This window comes from Dasypus novemcinctus, chromosome 27, assembly GCF_030445035.2.
Source record: "Dasypus novemcinctus isolate mDasNov1 chromosome 27, mDasNov1.1.hap2, whole genome shotgun sequence".
Taxonomy (NCBI): Eukaryota; Metazoa; Chordata; class Mammalia; order Cingulata; family Dasypodidae; genus Dasypus; species Dasypus novemcinctus.
Window position 1 is genome coordinate 17,708,810 of NC_080699.1, and position 25,293 is coordinate 17,734,102.

Below are 25,293 nucleotides of genomic sequence, written 5' to 3' on the forward strand. Positions count from 1 at the left end.
AAAATAGGGAAAACTATGGATGTGATGTGGGGATATGGGAAGGAAGTCTGTACTTCCTGAATGATGTTTCTGTAAACCTACAACTGTTCTGATTTTTTTAAAAATCAAGAGCAAGGAGGTATAGAGGATTCAGAAAAGGCAAAGATAGAAGGTTAATGAATACAAAGTAGAATGATTTTTCCAAGATGAAGCATGAAGTTTAATATGGGTATTAAACTATTTTATATGGAACATAAATGAGCAGGAAACAAGGAGAGAAGGTAGGCATCAGGTTTAAGAAAGTCATTTGGATTTAGTTTGTCAACTTGAGAGGAGACAAAAACAGGTAGATTTCTGATTTGGAAATATTAAGGGTCATTGAAGAGAAGCCCATAAATTGGGGGAATGAAAGTATTTCTGTTTTTGGTGGCATATTCATAAGATATACATACTTTCTAATACATCCATGACGGTAACAATCAAAACAGATTTTTTTAAATGCTGTTTTTAAGGAGGACACATAACAAGAAAGAATATAAAATTTACTCCTCCTTGCTCAGGATTGAGCTACCTTTCTACCCATTGTTGTCCTAAGTGACACCAGACTGGCTTTCCTGCTTTGTTGCTGATGGGCTCAGCGCTGTTTTTCTCCCCTGTCCATGAAATAAATCCAGATTGGCAGCCGTGAGGGGCTCTGCCGGCGTGCCGCTCTTCTCTGAGAGCACCCTGCGCCTGCTGTGCTGCACAGCCCTCACGCAGACAGCCAGGTGGAATCAAGCTAAGCAGCAGTTGCTTCTCCATTCCATTAGTAGCCTGGGAAAGCTGGCAGGCTAGAGATGTGAAAAATTGGGAAGCAACTATTTTCAAGGTTTCAAGAGGGTGGGTCTGCAAAAACCAGAGGAAAAAATTACCTAAGAATGGAGACACAGTGTCTCTTGATCTGGCATTTAGATGTCATTCCCCAGCCCAGAATAATCATCAGACAGCTCCCCCAAGACTTTAATCGTTCACTACAGAGTTGTGAATGGTTTGGACTTGTGTTGCTGCTATGGAATTAGAGCCTCCTGGCTCAGGACACTAACTGAGCTCACACCTTAGTGACAGCCGTGAGATGGGACCATATGACAACATTGGGGAATGTCTCCATGAGGCAAAGAAAGCACTTTCTCTGAACATAGAAAATAAATGGGTCCCATTCATGTAAAAGGGTCGGTCACTTAACGATATCACCCTTTACGTAATTAACACCAGAGACTTGAAATTTTCTCTCTTCCGTTCTGAATTCTGGAACAACTTTCATTCTGAGGCATACTTTGTGACTCTGTTTCTGAGAACACACGATTTCTTCCCTCTTTTTAAAGCAAGGTATAGATCATTGGATTGGTTTATTATGGTCCTCTGCCTTCAGTACTTGTTTTCTCCTTTCAGTCTTTGCAGAACAAGAGCTACAACCACTTTGCTGCCATTTATTACCTGTTAGTGGAGCGCCTGAAATCACACAGGAGCAGTTTTCCTGTGGAGCAGAGGCTTGATGCCCGCCAGCGCCGGCCCAGCACCATTGCTGAACAAACAGTTGCCAAGGTAACACCCCATTAGCCAATAGTCTTATCTGTACATGTGCCTATTCACATATTTGACTCATTTTTCATCTTATAGTACAGAGGGTTAGGATTTCATCCTCTGCACTCTGTCTTTTTGTAAAGTTTCTGCCTCTGTCGTTCATTGGGTTCTCTAATGTTTTTTAGTACCTTCAAACATTTTTTTTTCCCTTTAAGAGCTCTCTTGTTTTTGACCATTCACTTATGCTGAGAATTAATGTAACTAGCCTGTACTTTCAATTTCATTTAACACATTTTTGTTGGAGATTTACTGTGTGGAAGTTTCTGTTATTAGGCATTATAGGGGATAGGATGTGTAAACCACAGACATTGCTCTCAGAGACAAGGTCATAAATAAGCAGGATTCAAAATAGGGAAAGATAAGTGCTGTAGAGGAACTAAGGGCAAGAGAAAGAGATGCATCTGAATGGGAAAGACTATGTGGGAGAGACAGCATTTAAGACTGACCTTCACAAATGTGTAGGACTTTGTTAAGGAATGCAGAAATTGAAGGCATTTTAGGCAGGTAGAGGAATCAGCATGAGCGAAAGTGCTCAAGTGGACAAGTCTAGGGCTCCTTCACATTAATCCTCTTGAGTTGATGGATCAAGAGGTGAAAAGGCGGTGGGAAAAGTGGCAAGTTGAAGCCATGGTGTAGAGAGCTTTGAACGCCAAGGTAAAGAGTTTATTTATAATTTAGGAAGCGGTTGGGACTGCTAAGCAGAAATATGATCTCATTATATCCGTGCTCTAAGCTATTCGGTTTGACAACATTGGGAAGGATGAGTTAAATTGGGAAGAGAAGGAATTTGTAGAGAGCTGTAAGAAGATTATCATAGTAGTCGAGAAGAGAAATAATGAAGTTTAAACTAATATGGTAATGGCGGAAGTAGGAAGGAATCAGGTGTAAGGATCATTTTCGAGGTAGACTCTCTGTACTTAGCAGCCATTTGGAAAGGATGCTCAGCATGGGGGTTAAAAGCAGGGATTCTGGAGCATACTCCAGATTCTGCCATTTACTATTGTGTGACCTTTAAAAAGTTACTTAATGAGGGGAGCAGCTAGAGCTCAGTGGTGAGTGCCTGCTTCCCAAGTTCAAGGTCCAGGTTCAATCTCTAATACCTCCTTAAAAAAATAAAGTTATTTAAGGTCTTTCTGTGCCTTGAGTTTCCAGGATGTAAAATGGAGATAATAACAGAGTATTATGAAAATTAAATTAGTCAGTATTTATAAGTCGCTTAGAATGAGCCTGGCTGTAAGAGCTATGTAAGTATTTGTTATATAAATGAATAAATGCTTGTTGGGGAAGAAGGAACAGCAGTGAGTTCTATGTAACTTCAGTCTTGAGCCTGGACTGAGACAGTAGTGGTGGCATTGGCTCAGTTGCTCAGGTGGAAGATGTGGATCTGTTCCTGAGAGAGACTAGGGCTAAAGAGGTTTGGAGAATTGTCTCTACAGAGATTAAGAAGAGGAACGGTTCATTTGTATGATCTATTAGGACTTCTTTCCACTTCTCTGAGTAACTTTGATCCTAGTGAAAGAAAGGGCAGAAGAGTTTTGACTTTTGTATTTCTTTTTTGTCACTTTTACAAAATTTATACTATTTAATTGAATTTTGCATTGGTTTCTTTTTTTTTTTTTTTTAAAGATTTATTTAATTTCCCCTCCTCCCCCGTTGTCTGTTCTCAGTGTCTTTTTGCTGCGTCTTGTTTCTTTGTCCGCCCCTGTTGTCGTCAGTGGCACGGGAAGTGTGGGGGCGCCATTCCTGGGCAGGCTGCACTTTCTTTTCACGCTGGGCGGCTCTCCTCACGGGCGCACTCCTTGCACGTGGGGCTCCCCTACGCGGGGGACACCCTTGTGTGGCAGGGCACTCCTTGCGCATCAGCACTGCGCGTGGGCCAGCTCCACACAGGTCAAGGAGGCCTGGGGTTTGAATTGCGGGCCTCCCATGTGGTAGACGGACGCCCTAACCACTGGGCCAAGTCCGTTTCCCTGCATTGGTTTCTACACACATAAAAAGTCCAAGGAAATGAAAACCTGGTTTTAATAGGCAAATGATATATTTTATACATACTTTGGTCTAAAAATAATGTTAATATTAACACTAATATGAGTAAGGTAATATAGTGATGCAGTTTCCAATATTTGGATTAGAGTATCTCTGAGCGCTTAGAAACCTTCAAAGTGAATGGTATTGCTTTCAAGACAGAGAGAGAGGGAGATAAAATGAGAATTTTTTAGGTTAGGGTAATAGTAGTGAGATGTAGTAGAACCCCCACCTCTCTCTTGAAAATGCCAGACAGATGGGTGGGAAGCAAGAAAGTACTGTAGCAGGCTTTCCCTCCCAAGTCTCTTCATCTGTCTTAAACATTACACAGGTGAGGCAATGGTAAGGGGTTACATGAGCAATTGTTTTTGAGCATGTGCATGTTTTGTAAATGATATCCTTTAAAGTAGATTTCTTGGAATATCTCAAAGTATATTTTCATTTTGGCAGGTTCAGATGTATAATTCAAGTAGAAGTCTTCAGTGCTCATTCACAAACTTTGGCTTGAGTGCCTTTTAGAAGTTAAGCAGTAGGCACTGAGGATGAAGATGCTTCCTATCATCAGAGATGATCACATTCTAATTTTTAGTGTTGAACTTGTTAAAAAGTAGATTTCTGTGTTTTTAGGGATATAATTTGTGCTTAAAATTTTAGTTAGAGCCTCTTCACTTTAATTCTTTGTTCTAAGATGTTTGTAAAGAAGCAGCAGATGACTTGTTGCCTGGTATAGCAATAAGAAATCAGGAAGCAGCATGACCCAGTATAAAAATCATATGAACTTTGGAATCATACAGACCTTGGATTCCAAACTGACCAATTGCTGGCAGGTCAGCTTTTCTGAGCCCCAGTGTCCCTAAACATGAAATGGATATAGCAATACCTACTTTATAATATTGCTACAAAGATAAAATTAAAGTTAACCTATGCCAGCTGTTCAGTTCCATTCCTTATCATGTGCTCGCACAGTCACAACCACTGTGGCTTCAAAGGTCCCCAGGAAACAGTCCCTGCCTGTAAGTACTTTATAGTACTTACTATTACTTAGAGAACAGTGAGATTCCTGGCTTAGATAGAGCTGGAATACTTATATTTGCTGTAAAATATGCAGGAAATGTATCTAATTGACTTCAGATGACCATTATGTCACTAGTTTGTTGTTTTAGTGGTTGCTTTTCTTTTTTTTTGTTTTTATTTACACACACTTAATGTCTACCAAACATAAACTCTTCCTTATCCCTCTTCCCCCATCCCCTAGTTAACCTCTGATCTTTTAATGTGTTTTGTCTCTGTGGATTTGCTATTTCTAGACATCTTTTGGAGATGACATCATACAATTTTGCCCATATATGTCTTGTTTATTTCACTGAATATAAATGTTTTCAAGGTTGTTCCATGTTGCAGCATGTCTTACAACTTCATTCCTTCTTATGGCTAAATATATTCCCTTGTGGGTCTGTACCTTATTTTGCTATCTCTTCATTTATTGATGGACACTTGGGTGGTTTCTACCTCTTGGCTATTGTGAATAATGTTGAATAACCACTAGTTTTTAACAGTCCTTCTACTTCAAGTTTCCATCATTTGTAAACAGACAAGAATGAGACACTCATCCCACTTCTCCTTTCTTTGCTGATAGAGATTGCCTTCCACACCTGTAGGATGAAGTATTTTCCTATAGGAGCAGTGAAGATTTTCCAAAGGAGAGAAATTTTTTTCCTCATTTCAGTGGTTCTGAAGGCACAAAATCAGAAGATAAGATTCAAGACAAAGCACATGATCTAAAAAGTTATCACAATTAGACACAATCATTGTTTATTGCCACTCCAAAGAAGCTGGTAACATCTGCTTCCTTGGGATATTGATTAACCATCTGTTTATTATAATAACACATTCTCTAGTCTGCTCTGTGGTGCTGAGCAGGCCGTTTGTATATTTACACCCCTACCATGTTTGAAAGAGACCTTTTGAGTGCATGCTATTAGAAGTTCCATCAGTGATTGCAAGAAAGCAGATTCTCAAAACCTGCCATCCTTATTTCCTATGAAGTGAATGCCACAATAAAATGTGTCATTCCTTCGTCCTTACCAAGTTCATGGTAAGTTGTTGTTCTAGTCCAGGTTGAATGTGAAAATTGTCAGGAAAATGTGTTCTGCCTGGACTGGCACAGCATGACCCTGCCATTTAAAAAATCACAGCTAATAGGAAACAGACTGAGAAGGAACATGTTGGCATTGCATTTCTAGTGCCATATCTTCAGGTATTGCTTTTGCCCTAATAATTGGCTGCTTTCATATACAAGGAGAAATCAAAGTTCAAAGAGACAGAAATCAAACTTTAATTTTAGCCTTTGACTGAAAAGCTGATGATGTGGGTAAGAAGGTATCAAATGTACTTTTTTTAAAAATCTTTTTTTATTTTTTATTTTTCAAATGTACTTTTTTAGGAAGTTTAAATGTTACATTGTGACAGGTATGGTTATAAAAATTAATTTACATGACTAATGCTTGAGAGGAAAAAACAATTATTTAGCATCAAAAATGACCCAGGATATAGGCTTGAGGAATGATGAGATTTATCATGCTCAAAATGGTATGCAGTTATTTTTTTTCTGGTTTACCATCTGTATGAAACTAACACTTTGCTATTGTTGTTTTATTCCGTTATCTCCTGCAGTGTATCTAATGATGTTATTATTGGACTATACCAAATATAAAGTCATGTGTTGTAACGTACCCACCCATCCTTCAAAAACATCAACCTAAAATTTTAACTGGGAGTCACTAGATAATATCTGAGAACAAACTGTACATTCATTTTGAGGTCTAATTCCTGTATTAATTCATTTTAAGACTTTTGAAAGAAGGGGAAAGGAGAAATTAACTTTCATAATTAAGGACTTTACATGTTACCTTTTATAATCCTAACTTCACTGTGAGGTAGGTATTATGCTCATTTTACAAATGAAGAAAGTAATATTCGGAGAGGTTAAATAACCTAATTAAGTCACGCAGTTAGTAAGTGATGGAGGCAGAAATCAAACCTAGGACTTGGGAGAGAAGCTGTTCCTTTTGTTTTGTTTGAATTTAAAACTCACCATCCTGGGAAGCAGATGTGGCTCAAGACTGAGCTCCTGCCTACCACACGGGAGGTCTGTGGTTTGGTTCCTGGTGCTTCCTAAAGACAGTGCGCTGGTGAGATGGGCAGGCACAGCAAGATGATGCACCAGGAGAAAAACACAATGAGACACAACAAAGCAGGGAAAAGGTGACTCAAGCGATTAGGTGCCTCCCTTCCCATATCAGAGGCCCTGTGTTTGGTTCCTGGTGCCTCCTAAAGAAACAAGGAAGATGAACAGACATGGCAAGTGCAAACAAAGGGGTGTAGGAGAGAGAAATAAGTAAATCTTAAAAAAAAAACCTCACCATCTTACATCCCTTGAAGTTATTATTACAGGAAAAATCTAGGCCATTCCTCAGCGTTTTAGAGTCCAGTGTGACAGCCATTCCCTTAGATGTTTGCAATGACTGTTACATTCAAAACATATCTCATAAATTTTCCTGCTAACTTTGAAGGGTTGAGCAGAAAAGGATCATCCAATGGGTTCATCTTTTTAAATCGGTCCTTGCTCCTTGTCAAAAGGAAGATTCTTTCTTAAATGGTTTTTTTAAAAAGTGTTTGTGATCCTTGTTTACTTAGAGTACTTAATGAAGGAGACATGGATACTTAACAGAACCCCAGGAGCTCTCTGAGTAGGGTGAGCAGCTCAGGAGCGAATGGCGCGGGGCAGTCAGCGTCTCTCCTCCAGCTAGCCAGCAGGCCGCAGCCAGGCTTCCGTGCAGAGGGAGGCATGCCTAGCACCTCCACGCAGCTCCTGCTTCTCTGTGCTGGAGTCTTCCTCTCCACACACTCCCTTGTTTTTGTGTCATGCCCAAATGAGGCCAAGGAATACACACTATCTCATCCCAGCAAAGGGGGGTGAGGAAAAAAACAAAAAGGAAAAGGAGCGGTAGAAAGCTCCTGTGTCAGCGTGCCTTGTGTTATATACTCTTGGGTGGGTGTGTCTATCCCTGGGCTCAACTTTGAGCTCCCTGAAGCAGGAACTGTTCATCTTGTTACCTTTCCAGGGTAATATATTAAATATATATTTGTTGAATTGAAGGGGGAAAAAGGATTATTAGATTCCTTACCTAAGACTAGCTTTCTTGTCATTTAACAGGAATGGAATTGTTCTGTTCAACCTATTTCAGAATATTTGATTGCTGAGATTGTTTTAGAATTGATACTATACATGTTTTATCACATCTTTTCTGGAATTTCCAACAATTATTTATCCTTTAATTATACGTGGCAGAAATATTTTATTCTAAGAACTTTGCATATTTAAATAGAAAATGTTAATTATAAACTCTGTCCTTGCCGGATTTACAGGCACAAACTGTGGGACTCCCAGTGACCATCCATTCTCCGAACATGAGACTGATGCGATCCACCCTCCTCCCACAGGCATCTAACGTGGAGGCCTTTGCGTTTCCAGCATCTGGCTGTCAGGCAGAAGCGGCATTTATGGAAGAAGAATGTGTCGATACTCCAAAGGTATGGATGCGTTTGAGAGAGAGACCTGAGTTTTATTTGGCTGGAGATTTAGATTTGGTCCACCAGGTGTTGTAGTTTGGCATTGTTGAATGTTGTCATTTCCTCAAGTCACTCAGGAGTGGTGTTTTTGGGGGAAGAACTTAACAAAAAGTGTCCAAGGCTAAACTTCAGCCCTCATCAGTCTCTCATCGTTGCAACTGTTACGTAACTTGCCAGACCCCCTACTTACTTTCCAAAAGCTCTTTCTCTTTCCTGAACCATTCCTTCTCAGAGTTTCTAGATCCCTTACAATTTATGGGTTTTAAAAATCAAACAAATTGTCATTCTGAAAACAAACATAATTATGGTGCTAAGTAGAGTTTTTCTCTGTCATTCTCGCTGCTTTTCTGCTGAGTGTGCAACAGCTACAAAATGATGGGCCATCATTTTTGGTCAGTGAAAACATTTCTGTCCTGTTTGGACATCCTTGAAACAGGTTTACCCTGCTGTACTGCAGAGTTGACTGTTAAGAATATGGTATGGAAGATGACAGCTTCTCTCATTCAACAGATAGTTATTTATCTTCTTCCATGTGTTACATATATACATAACATAGAGCGATATACAGAGGATCATATCAATGGTAGCAGAGTCAGAAAAGAACATAGGTTTTGGAGTATGTTCAAAGTAGACTCTGCTCTTTTCCTAGTTGTGTGAACTTGGGCAAGGTGACTAACTTCTTTGAACCTCAATTTTCTCTTGTTTATGAGAACAGTATAATGAGAATAATGTCAACTTTATCAGACGGCTTGGAGGATAATTGAGCTAATATGTGTGAAGTTCTGGGTAGATTGCAGATACTCAATAATAATGATTTCCTTTTTTAGCTTCTGTAGTTAATAAAAATATATCAGACATGATTTCTGCCTCAAAGTTTATAGTCTAGCTGAAGAGACAAATACATAGCTAAAGAAAATGTGCAGGTGCCGAGCAGATGAATAAAGGCTAGAATACATTGGCCACTTAAAGAGGTTTAAATCAAAGTGCTGTGCATTGGGAAGGAGGGGGGGTGGTTGGTTTTAGCTGGTTTAATCAGGAAAGTCTTTGGGGCGAACTGTCAGAGGTGGGACTTAAGAAGTGGATAGTCAGGGTGGGTGGAAATTAGGGTGTGATATCCTCAGTGGGAAATGCCTGAGCAAAAGCACATCCTAGGAAAGCCCAGTTCCATCTGTGTAGTAGCAATAGTTCAGGTTTTTTTGAATGGCATGCCACAAAATTTATACTTCTTCTCTAGGCTAGCATTCTCAATGTGGGGATATGTTTACATATCATTGAGTTTTTTCACATGGACTTCCCCAAGGGAGTAAGGAACGATTTAAGGTTTTTGAGCAAGGAAGCACTGTGATTTATCTTCTGCATCAGAGAGAGTAGCCTGGAAGTGCAGACAGCATGACATGGATGTAGGAGAGACTGGGGACAAGGGAAATGGAAGGTTAGGGCCCATGTCCAGGGAGAAGAGAAGGGACTGAACTAAGATAGTGGTCATGAAACAAGAGAGGATGGGATGATGTAGGAGAAATTGTGCAAATAAAATTGATAGACTTGGAGTCCAGAGAGAAGTTCCAACTGAGAATAAAGTTTTGAGCCTATGTAACTGGGAGGATGAGGCAATGCTTAAGGCAGAGCTGACTCAGAAGTGAAATCCTAAATGTAGCTAGCATAGTCCAGGCCAGGCAGCCAAGCAGGTGGTGCCCCAAGGTGCTGCCCATGAGTAGTCACTACCCACAGCCCTGAGGACGAGCCCACCCATTTCACTTCCTTGTGGATCTTGTTTTCTCTGCCTAGTTGCCTAGTGTGTTCAGTAACCTCAGAAACTGCTACTAGATTCCCACCCAGAAATGTAGACATTAACTGGAGCAACATGATTCATTTATTTTGAAGATCTAATTCCCTCGATAAAATTAAAATGCAGTCTGCTGAAGGCTTGTCTGTGAGGGCATCAGGCCCAAAACACAGATTGGGCACTGTCTGCCGTCTTATATGGGGCAAGCTATTTTTAAAGCTTGTGTTACCGTAACTAGGAAACAGAAGGGAAACGAATGATTTGGTGAAAGATAGAGACAGGAGCTACATGGTGTGTTTGCATTTGTAGGAGCCATGCTAGCGCTGGCCGCCCACACGAGCAGTGCCACCCTGGCAGGTAGCCAGGCCATAGACATCCGCTGGTCCTATTTGGGGGCCATTTTGCTTAAGTTGGCAAGAATGCTGTCCTGCCTTCCTCTCTGCCTCTTTCCTTGGGGCCTATGAATAAAGGCACAAAAAATCATCAGTCGGCAATACAGTTCCATTTTGCTCATATTGTTTCCTTTGTATTTCATAAAACACCCATTTTAAAAATGCTTCATAATTTCATGTATTTCTGATTTCATTCGTGCTCTCAAACAGTACATATTATGTATCTCAGAGAAATTTCACCTCTTCTTGCCTCTCAGAAGTCTTCCATGCTTAGGCCTGCAGTACAATCCCTCAGGGAATGTGCACTGAAACCGTGTTGGGTTCCTACAAAAAAATAGCACCTTTCTGCAACCATCTCCCTCTGAGAAGAATGGAGGGCTCAGGTGCTCTGGCGGTGACCAGGGCCCACAGCCCACAGGTGAAGCAGGGACTTTACGGGAAGGCAGATGGAGAAACCCTGCAGGGTGTATTTTTTCTCTTTTGAGTGCTTTTTTGGGAGTTATGAATTTTTTAATATACACACACATATTTCAAAGTTGTTTTGTTTTGTTTTGTTTTGAGATACCAGGGACTGGGGATTTAACCCAGGACCTCGTATGTGGGAAGCTAGCGCTCAACCACTGAGCCACACTGGCTCCCAAGACATTTTTTTGGTTTGCTTTGCTTGTTGTTCATTTTTGTTTGTTTTTCAGGAGGCACCGGGAACTGGACCCGGGCAGGGGCTCAAACACCTGAGCCTCTTCTCCTCCCTTCAGAGTCACTTTTAATGTTTTATTAGATATTTTCAAAGAGTACCAAAATAAAAGGATTTTGCAAGTTACCAACTGCATAGCTGGAGAGCAGAAGTGAACTGAGAGGCAAAACCATGAAAATTTGTTGAGGTGTTTTATGTCTATTTACAGTTCAGTAAGCTTTTGATTATAAAGGTAATACATGTAAAGAAGATCTGAAAGGATAGACCTCAAACTCTTAATAGTGGTCACCTCTAAGACTTTTTAAGGGAGAGCAATGGCACTTTTATTTCTGAATTTGAATTTTTTATAACAAATGTTTAACTTCCAATTGAAAAAATAAAACAAGCCATAATTACACATGGAAAATTCAGAGTTTGTAGAGAAAAAATTTAATTTATCCATAATCCCATTACCCAGAGATAAGCACAGTTTGGGTTAGGATGAGTGGGTGGGTGGGTGTAGGGAGACTCAGTAGGCAGAGTTTTTTCCCACTAAATTATATTCTACGATAACATAATTTTGAAGCTTGCTTTACAAAATACAGCATGAGCGTTTTCCCCGTGTCATGAAATGTTCTTTGAAATCATGAATTTAAACCGTCTAATATTGATTGTATTACCTGTGCCTTTTACTTAACTGTTCACTTCTTATTGGACCGAAGATGCTTTATCATTGTTTTGCACACTTACATAAGCTTCTGGTGAAATCCTTGTGTCTAAATCTTTGACTACATCTCTGATTGTTTCTTTAGGATAAATTTCTAGAACTAGGGTTCAGTTCTTTACTTACTCACCTGGTTTATCTGAATTTGTCTCAAGATGTTAAAAATGCTTTAAAACATCACTTTTTAATTCCCATGCTTTGATATTCATTGTTATAAAGCAAACTCTTCGCTTGAGAAATAATACTAATAGATAAAATGTATTCAGTACCTGATGTTAAGGTTATGCAGGGTATTTTACATATTTTGTTTTAGCTAATCCTCCCAAACAATTTTACTTCGTCTTACAAATGGAAAAACCTAAGCTTTTAAGAGGTTAAGTAACTTGCTAGTAAGCAGAGCTGAGATTTAGCAGATAGCTCCTCCTCAGTATATGCCAAACCTGCCAAATACTTCAGATACAAATTAAGTAAGGCCTATGCCCGGCCCCCAAGGTCCCTGGGGGGACCCTGAGCCTTGCCCCACCAGCCTCCTGTGCTAGAGTCGTGTGCTCGCGGGAGGTTCAGGGGCCTTAGCAGTGAGTGTTGAACCTCCCATACATGAACCACCGACTGCATATGAGATCTCTTAGTAGAAACAGCCTTACCAATTGAGCTCTAAGGAAAGACAGAAACAGTGTATTAGAAAGTGTGCATTTGACCCACATTGTATTTTGAAATCCTGTAATTTACAGTTAGCCTAGACCAATTCCTAGGGCAGATGTTATTTTTAGAAGCTTAGGTTGTGATCAGCCCAAAATTTCTGTCACAAAGTCCAGGAGCTGAGTTTAGGCTCTCGGTGCATCAAGCCCCTGGGTAAATTGGCAGAGGGTGACATGGTTATGAGCAGTTTGGGAAACTTGAATTTATGGCTGAATGTGTTCACACCTTATTAACTATAAGCACCCCACCCCCACTTTCTTAATCATCAGAACAGCATCCAAAAAACCAGATCATTGTTTTCTATTAAATTCAATTCAACAGACATTTTTTAATGTGAGACATAATTCCTCTTGTAGTCTAGATGAGAAAAATCTGTAAGCAATTTCAGTAAAATTGTAATTTAGGGGGACTACAGGATTGAGTACTCAGAAAAAGGTGACTTTTCTTTATGAAGAAGAGAAAAAAAGAACCTGGTTGTAAGGCTTATGTTGCAGGAAATATCTGGTAAACTTTTGGTAGAGGCTCTAAATGTAAAAATGCTCAGTAGATAATTACATAATAAGTCTTTTCTCTGTTACTTTATTCTTTTCTAACTCAACCTTGGTTAGTCCTAGAAAATTGTATTAGTAGATAGTTAAGAATACTAGAGGTATGAATATACATTCTCAAATAAATATTCTTTCCTGCAAGAAAACTCTAGCTATAGCCCAGAAAAGGAGGGACCAAGGAGAGAATGAGAGTTGCTGGCCATAGGTAGTTTTATTTTCTGGTGCCAGATAGGTCAGAGTTTGGGAATGCTCTGAAGAAAGCCTTTGGCCACTCTTCCTTTTCATGAACCACTGGTCGTTTTAAAAATCCTGTAATGCATTAGCCACCTTATCCCAGTACTGGCTACAGCCCCAGAACAGTCTTTATGGAATAACCATCCCCTCCCCCCAAGCAAACAACGATCTGAGTCACCCAAGTTTCCCTCTCCAAATAAAGGGCCTAGAAGCGCCTTCAGATTGGTTGCCATAAGAGGAAAGTTTCCTGGTGTCTGGCATAGGGATGTGCCACGTCACCTCTCACACATGAGGTCCCCTGTCTCCAAAGGTAACAATAGCTCTACCCTGCGTTTTCCAGGTGAAAGTACTGCTGAGAGCTGAGTGTGTTAGGACTGGCTGTTTCTGAGCAGCTATTCATAGGAGACAACAGTGGTTTGATTCACACAGGGGTATAGTTAAGGTAATTAGGTAAATAATTGCCTCCTCATTGGGCTTTTTACCAGCCAGAACAATTCTGCAACCACAACTCTCCTTTGTGAGTGATTTCTGCCTGCCATTAGGTGATTTGCTTGGCAACTGCCTAGGAAGGCAGAGTTCTTGCTTAGGAGCAGCACTGAGTATGCCCTGGTGGGAGACAAGCTATAGACATTGTATGTCTTGCTCCAGGAGAGAGAATTCAGTGCAGTGGTGCTTATTAACCTCTGCTGGAATTTGGGGCTGTGAGTCACTTGTTATTCTGTAATGGAAGGCTTTGGGTGTTTGCCATTTGAAAATTTTTCCCCAGTCCTTTTTGTGACATTAGTTTGTCTTTAAAGAATTCTTCCTTTCCCTACCTCAGGTACATAGAACCAATTAAAGATGAAATCAAATAGGCAGGTACTATAATTTTAAACATATATGCCTTGTAGGTGAAATTAGACTGTTGGTGACTACTCCTTTTTATTAGCCATGAGCTATGCAGTTAAAAAAAAAGTTGTTTCCCTCATTAAAAAAAAAAAGAGCAAAAACTGGTAGACCTCAAGCTGATATACCCCTATGCATCTTGAAACCACTAAAAAAAATGGTTTATTGTACTAACGATGACTCAGAGAAACCTGGGAGGCAGTGCTAATTTGGGTCCTAATGGGCTTCTGTCTCTAAGTGCTGCGGTTGACTTGCCTTAACTTCTGATCTGTGTGTTGTCCTTAGTAATAAATATGTACATTTTTAATATTTTACTTTAATTTCTGGTTTGCCACAAGTCTTGACATTTTTTTCCCTGGTGGATTCTTCCTGTGTCTCTCAGAGCGACCACTGATGGTTTCTTCTCACCCCCTGCTGTTCAGGTGAACGGCTGTCTGCTGGACCCTGTGCCACCCGTCCTCGTGAGGAAAGGCTGCCAGTCCCTGCCTAGTAACATGATGGAGACCTCCATCGACGAAGGGCTGGAGGCAGAAGGAGAGGCCGAGGAGGACCCCAGTCATGCCTTTGAAGCGTTTCAGTCGACCCGTGGCGGACAGCGACGGCACACTCTCTCAGAAGGAACCAGTCAGCTGGTCGTGGTGCCCGGCTCAGGTGTGGTGGAGGCTGCCTGGCAGGTTACATCTTCACAGCATCACCTCACAGTCACACCCCAGACTTCGGTCTCCTCTTAGTCCTCTCTGGACCAGATTCAGCAGGTTTAAGGATTAGGCCCGCTCAGCAGCTAAGATTAAAATGTGTCTGCACTAGCTCCCCGAATGCCCAGGTTTCATCTGAGGGCCACGGGACACATCAAAGTCTCGCTCTTTTAGAGTGGCAGAGGCCTTATTGGCACAGGTTCTGGAGTGTTTTCCCCACAAAACTTAAATATGATTAAATTTCAGCTCTTGCTCTCTGAAAATCATTTAGACAGGCAAAAAGTTTTTGGAAATAAAAAAGCAGCCTGGGTTAGATATTTAGGACGTTGTGGCTGTCAGGGCTCAGGCTGGTTATACTTTCTATCCCATGCTCAGGGAAGATGCTCTTGCTGCTGGTTATATGTTTTGTTTTCTCTTACAGGGAAGATTTTCTCTATGAGTGACAACCCCTCCCTCGATAGTGTGGACTCTGAGTACGATATGGGGTCTGTTCAGAGGGATCTGAACTTTCTGGAGGACAACCCTTCCCTTAAGGACATCATGTTAGCCAATCAGCCCTCACCCCGCATGACGTCTCCCTTCATCAGCCTGCGACCTGCCAACCCAGCCATGCAGGCCCTCAGCTCCCAGAAACGAGAGGCCCACAACAGGTCGCCGGTGAGCTTCCGGGAGGGCCGCAGGGCATCGGACACCTCTCTCACCCAAGGTGACTGCTTTCTCGTCTACCTTTTCAAACTCTTTATGTTCTAAGGGCATAGGGGTCTGGGTGCCACGTCGGTGTCACACCTATGACCAGTGAAGGCCTCGTGTTTTATTACAAACTCTTTCGTCTTTGTACTTCCTTTCAGGAATTGTAGCTTTCAGACAACATCTTCAGAATCTGGCTAGAACCAAAGGAATCCTGGAGTTGAACAAAGTGCAGCTGCTCTATGAACAAATGGGATCAGAGACAGACCCCAATTTGGCATCAGCTGCTCCTCAGCTCCAAGACCTTGTTGGCAGCTGCCCCCAGGTGGGTGCTCTGGCCCTTCACACGGTGGCCCTGTGAGTAGGAGGCGTGGGTTTGCCCTGAAGATGTGATTTTCGTTTAGAGGATTTACTCAAATCCTGGAGAAGAGCTCTTTAAAGACCACAGCCTGAAAGCTTTGCCTGTGGCTCCCATCTGCCCCCGACAACAGGCTCGAACAACAGGCTCGAGCCGTTCACACTGACCCCAGGTGATTGGTACCAGATGGAGGTGAGGCGTTCTCCAGCTATTTTTGGTTCCCAGGCATATTTTATACAGAATACTCCACAGTCTCCCTTCAACCCCCACCCCAACATACATATACACACAAATTAGTACTCATAAATTTCACCCATATGGGAAGTTTCTTGCCACCACTTTGATATCACTTCATTAAATACTATGTGTGTATTCATGCTAAAAGTAGAAAAGTATTGCTGTTTACCCAATCAACTTTATCCTGGGCCTCTTTCCAGTGCATCAAGGGTGTTCTAGCATGAGGCCACATGAAAGTGACGGCCTCCTGGAGAGGCCCTGAGCTTCGGCCCTACAGGTGACAAGGTAATACTTAACTGCAGATAATACATTCATAAATTTTCTGCAAAGAAATGAAGCCTCAGCTGACTAGTTCGGTAAAAGCTTTTGAGTACTGTTTTTTACAGAGTTTGGGATTCCTCTTGGACATTTGCAAAGGTGCTTAAAAACAGAATTCAGGCTTTTTCTCTACAAGGAGTATTAAAACTTCTCTTCACCTCTTTTCTCCTCAGGAGGAAGTTTCTCAGCAGCAGGAAAGTGTCTCTGCTCTCCCTAACAGTGTGCACCCTCAGCTTTCCCGCCGGCAAAGCCTAGAGACCCAGTACCTACAGCACAGACTCCAGGTGGGCTCCTTCTCCTCCTCACAGCTTACGTTTCTCAGCCCAAACCTTCCTGGCTGCAGAACAGAAACCTGCTTTGCTGGTGTTTATTTAGGATAGCTGCTCTATGGCTCCACACTTGAAGTTTCTAGAAACAAGTTCGGACTTAGTCTTGTGCTGCAAGCTATAGGAAAGAATTTGTCCTCGGACCCCAGGAAAGGATACAACACTGAGTAGTAGGAAAGGGTGATCCGCTTTCTTCATTTCTAATTATATGCCTCTTAATAATAAAAGAAATAGAAATCTGGGACCTGCAAAATTTGAACATTAGCATCAACAGTGGTATGTGAAAATCTTAAAAAATATACAACATAGATCCCATAAAGAATGATCATTCATTTAGCAGGAGCTGTGACCTTTGCTATATAGTTCCACTTGTCTCATTGTTTTTGAACTCATGAGTGCTCACAGTCCTAGGACAGTTTTAGAAGTGGGAAACTGAAGCAGGCTAGAACTAAAGTGGGCTCAGGCCTCCTGGCAGAATGATCCTGTGCCCCAGGGCTCTCCCAAGGTCTCCAACGAGCAAACGTCAGCCTCTTCATCCCCACAGACTGAGATTCATCCTCCAGGCATAAGCAGTTTGCGTGTCATAGGTGACAGCACATTGTGACTGTATACTGTTTCTCTGCTCTTCTAGAAAGCCAGCCTTCTGTCAAAGGCCCAGAACACCTGCCAGCTTTATTGTAAAGAACCACCTCGGAGCCTGGAGCAGCAGTTGCAGGAACACAGGTGAAAGGGCGTCTTTGGCCAAAAGAGTCACTTTGTTTTAACAGAAGGCTTAAGAATGCTTGGTGTGTTGTCATCTCCCACTCACGTATGCCGCTGATAGCAAAGTAGGTTTTTGATGTGTGAGCCACAGTCTTTTTAAGACATGATAGCTCAAGAGATTATTCTTGTACCCATGAAGTATGAACCTGTCAGGGAATAGCAGCCCTAAAATGTGCCTTGTTTTCCTCTTCTTCTAGCATTTCCCGTGGGCTAGAAATAGGCCTTAAGCATTCAGAATCAGTGACCTAATGTCATCCCCTCACAGCAGGGCTCACAAGTAGAAACAGTTTGGCCAAGATAGAATTACCCTAATCCATCAACCTACAAACACTCACGGAGGCCAAGGTGTTAACTCCCCTTCTAAACACTCCAGATGGGGAACTGGAGCCCCTCACTTCACAGGGAGGACTGAGAGATCAGCCAGTGGGGGTCAAAAACTGAGCTTAGGTTTAAGAAACCAGACACCACTGGTTCCCTCCACCTTACTTTTCTGCTATGGGAGGGGGGAGGGGTAGGGAACCGGTGCTGTTTGATTTGCATTAAAATTGCCATTGCTTGAGATTTAAAATTCTTTCTCTTGGTATTGCCAACTCAGGCTCCAGCAGAAACGACTCTTCCTCCAGAAGCAGTCTCAGCTACAGGCCTATTTTAATCAGATGCAGATAGCAGAGAGCTCCTACCCACAGCCAAGTCAGCAGCTGCCCCACCAGAAGAGCCCATCTCCCTCACAACAGCCATCACCATTCAGCCTGCCCCAGCCCCTGAGTCCCGTCCTGGAGCCTTCTGAGCAAATCCAGTACAACCCTTTCCTCAGGCAGTACCAGGAGATGCAGCTGCAGCCCCTGCCCTCCACACCAGGCCCCTGTGCGCCACCTCCACTGCCATCCCAGTTGCAGCAGCCACCACCGCCTCCGCCACCGCCTCCGCCGCCACCTCAACGGCCAGGAGCAGCTCCACCTCCCTTACAGTTCTCCTATCAGACTTGTGAGCTGCCCGGCGCGGCTCCCCCTGAGCCAGACTACCCCCCTCCCTGTCAGTATTCCATGGACGGAGCCCAGCCAGGGGGCATGGCAGGGCCAGACTGTCCCAGGAGCTCGGGACTACAGGAGGCCCCCTCTAGCTACGACGCCTTAGCTCTCTCTGAGTTACCTGGACTCTTTGATTGTGAAATGCTAGAGGCTGTGGATCCACAACACAGTGGTTATGTCTTGGTGAATTAATCTCAGCACAGGAAGTGAGGTGGGTGATGTGAGGGAGGAGGGTGTACTGCTATTTTCATTCTAGCCTTTTGAATTTAAAGCTTATTTTCTTGCCCTGTCCCTAATGGGGAAAATATCAAGTTGCCCAGTTGGAATCCAAGGGTCTGGCTGGGATGGTTGTGGCCCTGTCCCACCACAAAGTTTTCTGTGGCAAGTGCTGGAACATAGTTGTAAGCTAAAGATCATGCCCCTGGATCAAGTGGAGAAAGCTTTCAAGGGAGGCACTGACAAATGTTTATATAAGAAGAGGACACTGAGACGTAGGTTCTATGCTGAAGTATAGCAGTTCATTACCAGGGGAATCCTTGGCAAAAGCAGGAAAAAATATGTGTCACTGCATATATATGGGAAAAAAGGGCAATATATCACTGAAGCAGAGCGACAAGAAGCTTAAAGGCAAATCAAGAATGCATAATGAAATTTGATGCACAGGAAATAAAGGAACATTATACTTCATCAATGACTTCTAAGTTCTAAGCTGCTGATGCAAGTTGTCCCCAAGGCTGTTGCAAAGCAGTGGAGCATGAGCTTTGTTTCAGGGGCCGTTAGATGACAGCCGGTACTGACCCCTGAGGCTGGCAGCCATCTCCACTTGGGTGCAGGAGACACACCTCTTGAGACAGTGGCCCTGGGCTCCAGGTGTCAGAGAGTACTCAGTGCTCCAGAGGTGATGCCTGTGGAACCAACTGGAGACCCACAGAGTGGAGAAGGCGCAGGCGAGAAACTCCAGAAGCCACCGTGAGCACCAGCCCTGGGCGGAGGAAGACAGGCTCTTCTTCCCAACAGTCTCTTGTGGAGACTTACGGTTTGGGAGCAGTTGGTCTCCAGAGGACTTATTATCTCTCTTAAAATGTAATAACTATCCTTGACTTTACACTATATGTTGCTAGTAGTTTACTGAGCTTTGTATATTTGGACAGTTTCCTGTAGGGCTTAGAAATGTTAAGGATTAAGAACAAGGAACTTCTCTCCCATGTGAAGTGGTAGTGCTGTGCCTTCCTCCCCACCCCACCCGCATCGTACGTTTTCTTTTCTGTAGAAACCAACAGTTTTCCATATATGTCAATGCTAAATCCAAAGTCACTTCAGAGTTTGTTTTCCACCATGTGGGAATCAGCATTCTTAATTTCCTTACAGTTTTTACTTATAATGAAATGTTAAAGTATTACAGCAATATTCAAAGATCCACAGATGTGTTAACCATTTATGCAGATCATCTGCCAAACACGGTATATTACTAGTAAGACTTAACCTTTAACCCTTACAATTCATGGAATTTAAAAATAGATACTACAGCTAGTTAACCTAGAAATAATGAGTAATCTATATTTGGACAGTAACATCCACGTGTTACAAAGTCAGTATTACTTACAACAGCTATTGTTTCGGTCCTTGAGAATGGCTCATTCTATCAGCAGATGAATGCAGTAAGCACAAAGTATCTTCCTTAAAGCACAAAGAGAGCTACTACACTGATGCTGCATCTAGAAAACACCTTGATGGTGCCTTTCCTCTCTGTTATAAATGCCTGAGCAGGTGAGGAGAAGCATGGGAATTCTGAGGAGTTCCATTCTGCTGTCCCAGCCCAGCCCCAGCTAGCGGAGGTATCAAGCAGCTCAGACACTGCCGAGCCGTCAGGTGCTGCTCAAAGGCCCCGGTGTTAGCAAGAAACGCTAGTACGGAGAACCTCCAGTTTTGCGATTTTAAAACTCAGTGAAAATCTAGGAAGAATGAATTACATTTCTTCAAAGGATTGTTTATTCCTCCTCATGCTTAAAATTAATGATTTCATGAAATAGATAAAATCATTTCACTTAAGAGCAATAGAATGTCCATCAGAAGTGTTCATGACTTGGGGATCCCATTCTAAGATACCACCAAATTTAAAATGGGAGGCATTTGTCAAAAGTTGAAAGTACTCGATAGTCTTAATTTGCTAAATTCTGACTCATGCTTTGTTTTGTTGTTTTTCAGCCGGGGTGGGGGGGGGGGTGGCATAGTGATCTCTAATTATGTTTCAAGAGTCACTGTAAAACAAGTCAGTTATAAAACAGGGCTTGATGTGTTTATACTGAAGGATGTTTTCCCCAAATATACTAGAGAAGCGCTGTAGTATTTATGAGATTTAAATGCCTTCCAGACTGAAAATGGGAGCCATGTGCTTCAGAATCATAGGAATGGCATGGTTACAAATTTGCATTAACCCCTGACCCCCAACAAAGCCCTCAGCTGCTTAGCCCAGGAAACCAGGGAGCTACAGCAGGACAATTAGGCCGACAGAAGAGGGACAGAGGAGAGGTGGTCAGGATGAAGGACCCAGAAACAGAAAGGGGAAGCCCTGGCAGGCCCAGAGCTGTTAAGAAATGACAGGCTTAGCTGCCTGGCACTCACCTGGCCGAGCAGGACCTTTCCACCGAAGCCTGGGTCTAGGCTCCCGTTGTTTATCTCATTTCAGGTAAATCAGTCAGCTCCAAAGCTGCCTGGTTTTCCTGACATGTCAGCTGAGGAAAAGGAGACCAGTGCTGCTGGTTAGGTGTTTTCCCAGTGCTGTCCCATCATCTCTGTCACTCTGTGCCCAACCAGTGACCTGTGTAAGCTTCCAAGCAGTTTTCTCTCCGTAAATACTAAAGTAACACTAAGACTTAGTACCACTCTTTGTATGAGAGGCAACTTGGAAATAATGACTTTTTTCCCCAGTCTGTTTCACATTAGCAATGTGTACACTACTGTAAAATAATAATTAGCTTTATCTTGTAAACCAGGCTCCTCTGAAGAGACTTTGGTGAGATGAACATGAGGTAAAAATTTCATTTGGCAAAATGTGCAATATGTGTGGTACTTTATTTGTTTATGCTCTTTTTTTAATCCAGGGGTATTAGTCTTTGCTTTGGGAAAAATGCACTAGTTCAGCAACTTCCAGTTGGGCCTTGATACACTGGTCCCTGGAAGGCAAGCGGAGGGTGTTAACACTCAGCACAAGGGCGCAGCCCGTGGACCTCCCCACCAGCCCCCACCTGCCAGCCCCTGCCTCCGCTCCTCCTGGCCTGCACCGCCCTCCCTGGAACAGTCGAGGTGAGGTTTTCTAACAAGCCTCCACTCCACTCTGCACTCAGTGGGGAACAGCTGGGCCGACCAAGGAGCACTAGGAGGTGGACTAGAGGACTAGGTAGTTCTCATGTGGACAAAAACCCCTCCTTTCTGTACCAGACTCTGCCTCCCGGGAAAGAACGCGCAAGTGGTCCTGTGTTGCTCTGAGGTCAAGAACTCCTGAGTGTTCAGACGGTCCCTGCATTCATGATGGGCCTGGCTAGAGCCTGGGAGGGCACCGAAGGCACACCTCCCTCTCCTGCCCTCTTCCTGACTCTGGTCCTGGAAGAAGCAGGACCCAAGGCCTGGGATGGGGGAGGGGGGAGCTGGGAGGGCCACCTTCCCCTGCCCCTACCCCCCAGCCACTCCAGGCCTAGCCCAGGGGCTCACGGGGCTGACTGGGTGCTGGGTGTCAGTACTTCCTAGATGCAGCTAATTTCTTTGATAAAAGAATGCTCCCCAGTTGTTAGGAGTTGGGAAGGAGGTATATTCTCAGGTAGAGGGTGACAAGATGGGCAGTGTCTAGGGACACTGGTCACTGATCAGCCCCTGATTAGGAGCCAACAGCTCAGAACCTGGACAGTGAAAGGAGAGTGGCTTCCCTTGCCAAGTCCCCAGGCGCTAGTCAAACCTCAGGGACTTAAATACCAGGTTCTGTGTTGGGCTTGGGGTTTTTCAGCTCTGGATTACATTTGAAAACCTGTATCAACAGTTACACTTCTGTTCCCTGTTGACTTAGAGGAAATCCATACTCCAGATAATTTCTCACATTCCTCCTCCGTTAGATAATACTTAATGCCACTTGACAAAAATCTCGGTCCCAGTGAATTTCCAAATCCCTGTGCCGGGTCTGACCTTGGCTGCATCCTGTACCCCTAAACTGGGCTGCCGCTACTGCCTCCTCGGTAGCCACCCAAGCCGCTCAGTCTCCTTCTGCCTAGACATCAAAGGTAAAAACTGGAGAAACAAGTATTAAGTTGGAGTAATTGTATAGGCAGGAATCTTTATCATTTTGTTGCTTCTGGAAATCTTTACAGAATTTATCTTCAGGATGATGGTGGAAGATATTTTTCCTAAACTGATTTAAAAACATTTTTCTAAATGTATACATCCCTCTGGCAGGTTCGGTAGAATAAAACATGACCCTCTCCAGCCTGTGGCCCAGGGAGGGGACGGTGATTACAGAGCTTTCTGTCCTACAGTGTATGGCCCCGCTTGGCCCTTGAAAGCAGAGGGGTCAACTACATCCATCTTTCAAGGCCCCTTTGGGCCCTGGAGTCCTGAGCTCATGGGGCCCTATCCCATAGTAGTTTTGCTGTTTTTCACCCAATTAAGGTAGCCTGGTTGATTCGAGAAGACTCAGAGCTGCCCTAGCTGCATAGGCAACTTAGGTTCACATCCCATCTGGGCAGATTTCAACACACTTGGCAGATTCAGGGCATTATTACACACTGAGAAACCAGCACCTGCGAGAGTTTTGATGTTTCCTGCCCAAATATTCTGCTTGCCTGTCCCAAAGGAGCAGTTCCTCACGTTTGTACATTAACTTACCAAGCACTTGCAAAGTAATCTCTTCTTATCCTCACAACGATGCTATGAATTTAGCTGGCAGATACTGTCCTCGAGTCTTATGGCCAAGGAAACTAAATTGCTCAGAAGATTCCATGACCTGTCATAAGGTCACAGCTAGCTTGTGTGTGGAGAGGCTGGGACAAGCCCTCAGGTCTGCGGGCTGCTGAGTCCGTGCGTTCCCCTCCCCACAACAGTTCACTTTTTGTACGCAAACAGCTGTACCAACACGGCCCCCCTCGAGCTAAGCACGGGGTGGGCAGTGACAGTGTCCTCCCAACCTTACTCTTCCTTGGCAGCTTCCTGGTTGGGGGGAAGCAGTGCTTCCCCAAGCGACAACTGCTGGTGTCCAGGGAGCCCCGTGTGAGCAAGAGCAGCCATCCTTCCACTGGCCAGTTCAAGTACACAAGTTTTGGTTCATGTCAGAAAGGCCTTGTTTTTCCAAGTTACCCAATAAAGTAATTTCCTGTATAAGTATACGATGGAAGATCCCCAAGGAGCCAGCTCGCCTGGCCTCGGCCCACCCCTGCGGGCCAACACCCCACCCTGAGAAGAATCACTAAAGGAGCCTGGACCCTGAGGGGTGGATCAAGTCCCATCAAGTAGAAATGCTGGTTAGGGGTGAAAACAATAACACGGTTTGACAGAATATTTTCTCTTTTCAGAAGGAAGGGAGGGGGGTGCTTTAAAAAGAGAAGTACACAACAACATCCTTGAAAAATGTGACCAGGACTGGAAGAGTGTTAAATTAGCAATACCCTCGCCAATGGCTGTATGATGCCTATCTGTTCAAGATTTGCTCAATCCAGGAAATTCGGGTGATACCTTCCCACTACTGATGGTAAAAGAAATCTGCCTTGACCACAATCTCTAAAGGGAAAAGGAGAAAAATAGAGGTTTTCTTTGGGGATTACAATTTAAGAAGTTCAAGTGATACAGAAATAGTTGCACTTTGTAGAAAGAGCAAGATTATTTGCTTGTTTCTGAAGGGAGGAGGGTGGTCTTTGCTGTTTGGTCTGTGAGTTACTTTTGATAAAGTTAATCTAATTGTAGTCATTTTTTCTGTGTGCTTTTTTTTTAATTACTAAGAAAAATCAGCTTTGGTATTTTGAGTGGAAATTATAATAGCTCCAAATGTGAAAAAAATCAAAATATAAACCTGTTACTACTCAATGTTTAAAAAACTGCCTAAAATGCAGTTTAATAAATGATCTTTGTACCAAATGATAATTTAAATGGGGTAATTTTCTGCAAGAAAAAAAAAGTACTGTTTTTATGTTTCCAGCCCTCTTGATTTAAAATAAAAAACAACTTGTTTTTCTAAGAGCCTGGATAGTGTGAATGTCAGACAAATGAAGTTGGGCCTTTACTCCAGCGGCCCCTGGGTGTATTAAGAAGTGCAGAAGGTGACTGTGTTCTTTGAGCTCTGGCACTCATTTCAGGCTGGAGAAAAGGACAGTGGATATGTTCTCATTGACGTCAGCACAGTAAGTAATACCTTGCGCTGCAATCGTGCGTACACGTTGGCCACCAGAGTACAGGTAGAAGCCTGCAGGGCCAGAGGGTCTACCTAACACTAACCCTGTTTCCAATCTCGGGGCCCGTGGGCCCCAGGTAGTTTGGGTAAAGGGCCTTCAGCAGCAGGAGGGGAGGAGGCAGAGGCACAGGCTTCCAGACAGCACCCCGGGACAGGCAGGCTGCAGGTCGTGCACTGGGTGGCCAGGAAGCCTGAGAAGGTGACTGCTACTAATTCAAGACGTCACACGGTCCCTGGGGTCGACGAACTTAGGCCTCGGCGCTG

At 43.3% G+C, this 25,293-nt stretch overlaps 2 protein-coding genes across 4 annotated transcripts in view; one reads left to right on the top strand and one right to left on the bottom strand.

The window, feature by feature from the left end:
- Nucleotides 1–24,816, top strand: part of SIK2 (salt inducible kinase 2) — a 169,070-nt gene extending 144,254 nt beyond the window's left edge. Inside the window, exons 8-15 of one of the 2 annotated variants that reach the window (XM_058289111.1) lie at nt 1,408–1,560; nt 8,053–8,217; nt 14,617–14,845; nt 15,311–15,595; nt 15,738–15,901; nt 16,663–16,773; nt 17,447–17,538; nt 18,173–24,816. In XM_058289111.1, the coding sequence (XP_058145094.1) occupies nt 1,408–1,560; nt 8,053–8,217; nt 14,617–14,845; nt 15,311–15,595; nt 15,738–15,901; nt 16,663–16,773; nt 17,447–17,538; nt 18,173–18,797 (1,824 nt within the window). In that variant the 3' untranslated portion in view covers nt 18,798–24,816. The remainder of the gene's footprint in view (nt 1–1,407; nt 1,561–8,052; nt 8,218–14,616; nt 14,846–15,310; nt 15,596–15,737; nt 15,902–16,662; nt 16,774–17,446; nt 17,539–18,172) is intronic. The other variant, XM_058289112.1, reaches the window with a different exon arrangement.
- PPP2R1B (protein phosphatase 2 scaffold subunit Abeta) overlaps nt 21,659–25,293 on the bottom strand; it is a 32,632-nt gene continuing 28,997 nt past the window's right edge. For both annotated transcript variants that reach the window (XR_009183765.2, XM_012520686.4), the window contains 2 exons: nt 22,779–22,880; nt 21,659–21,778 (listed from right to left, as the gene is read on the bottom strand). Coding sequence is in view for 1 of the 2 variants with exons in the window: in XM_012520686.4 (XP_012376140.1) it covers nt 22,815–22,880 (66 nt within the window). In the remaining variant the exon portion in view is untranslated. The remainder of the gene's footprint in view (nt 21,779–22,778; nt 22,881–25,293) is intronic.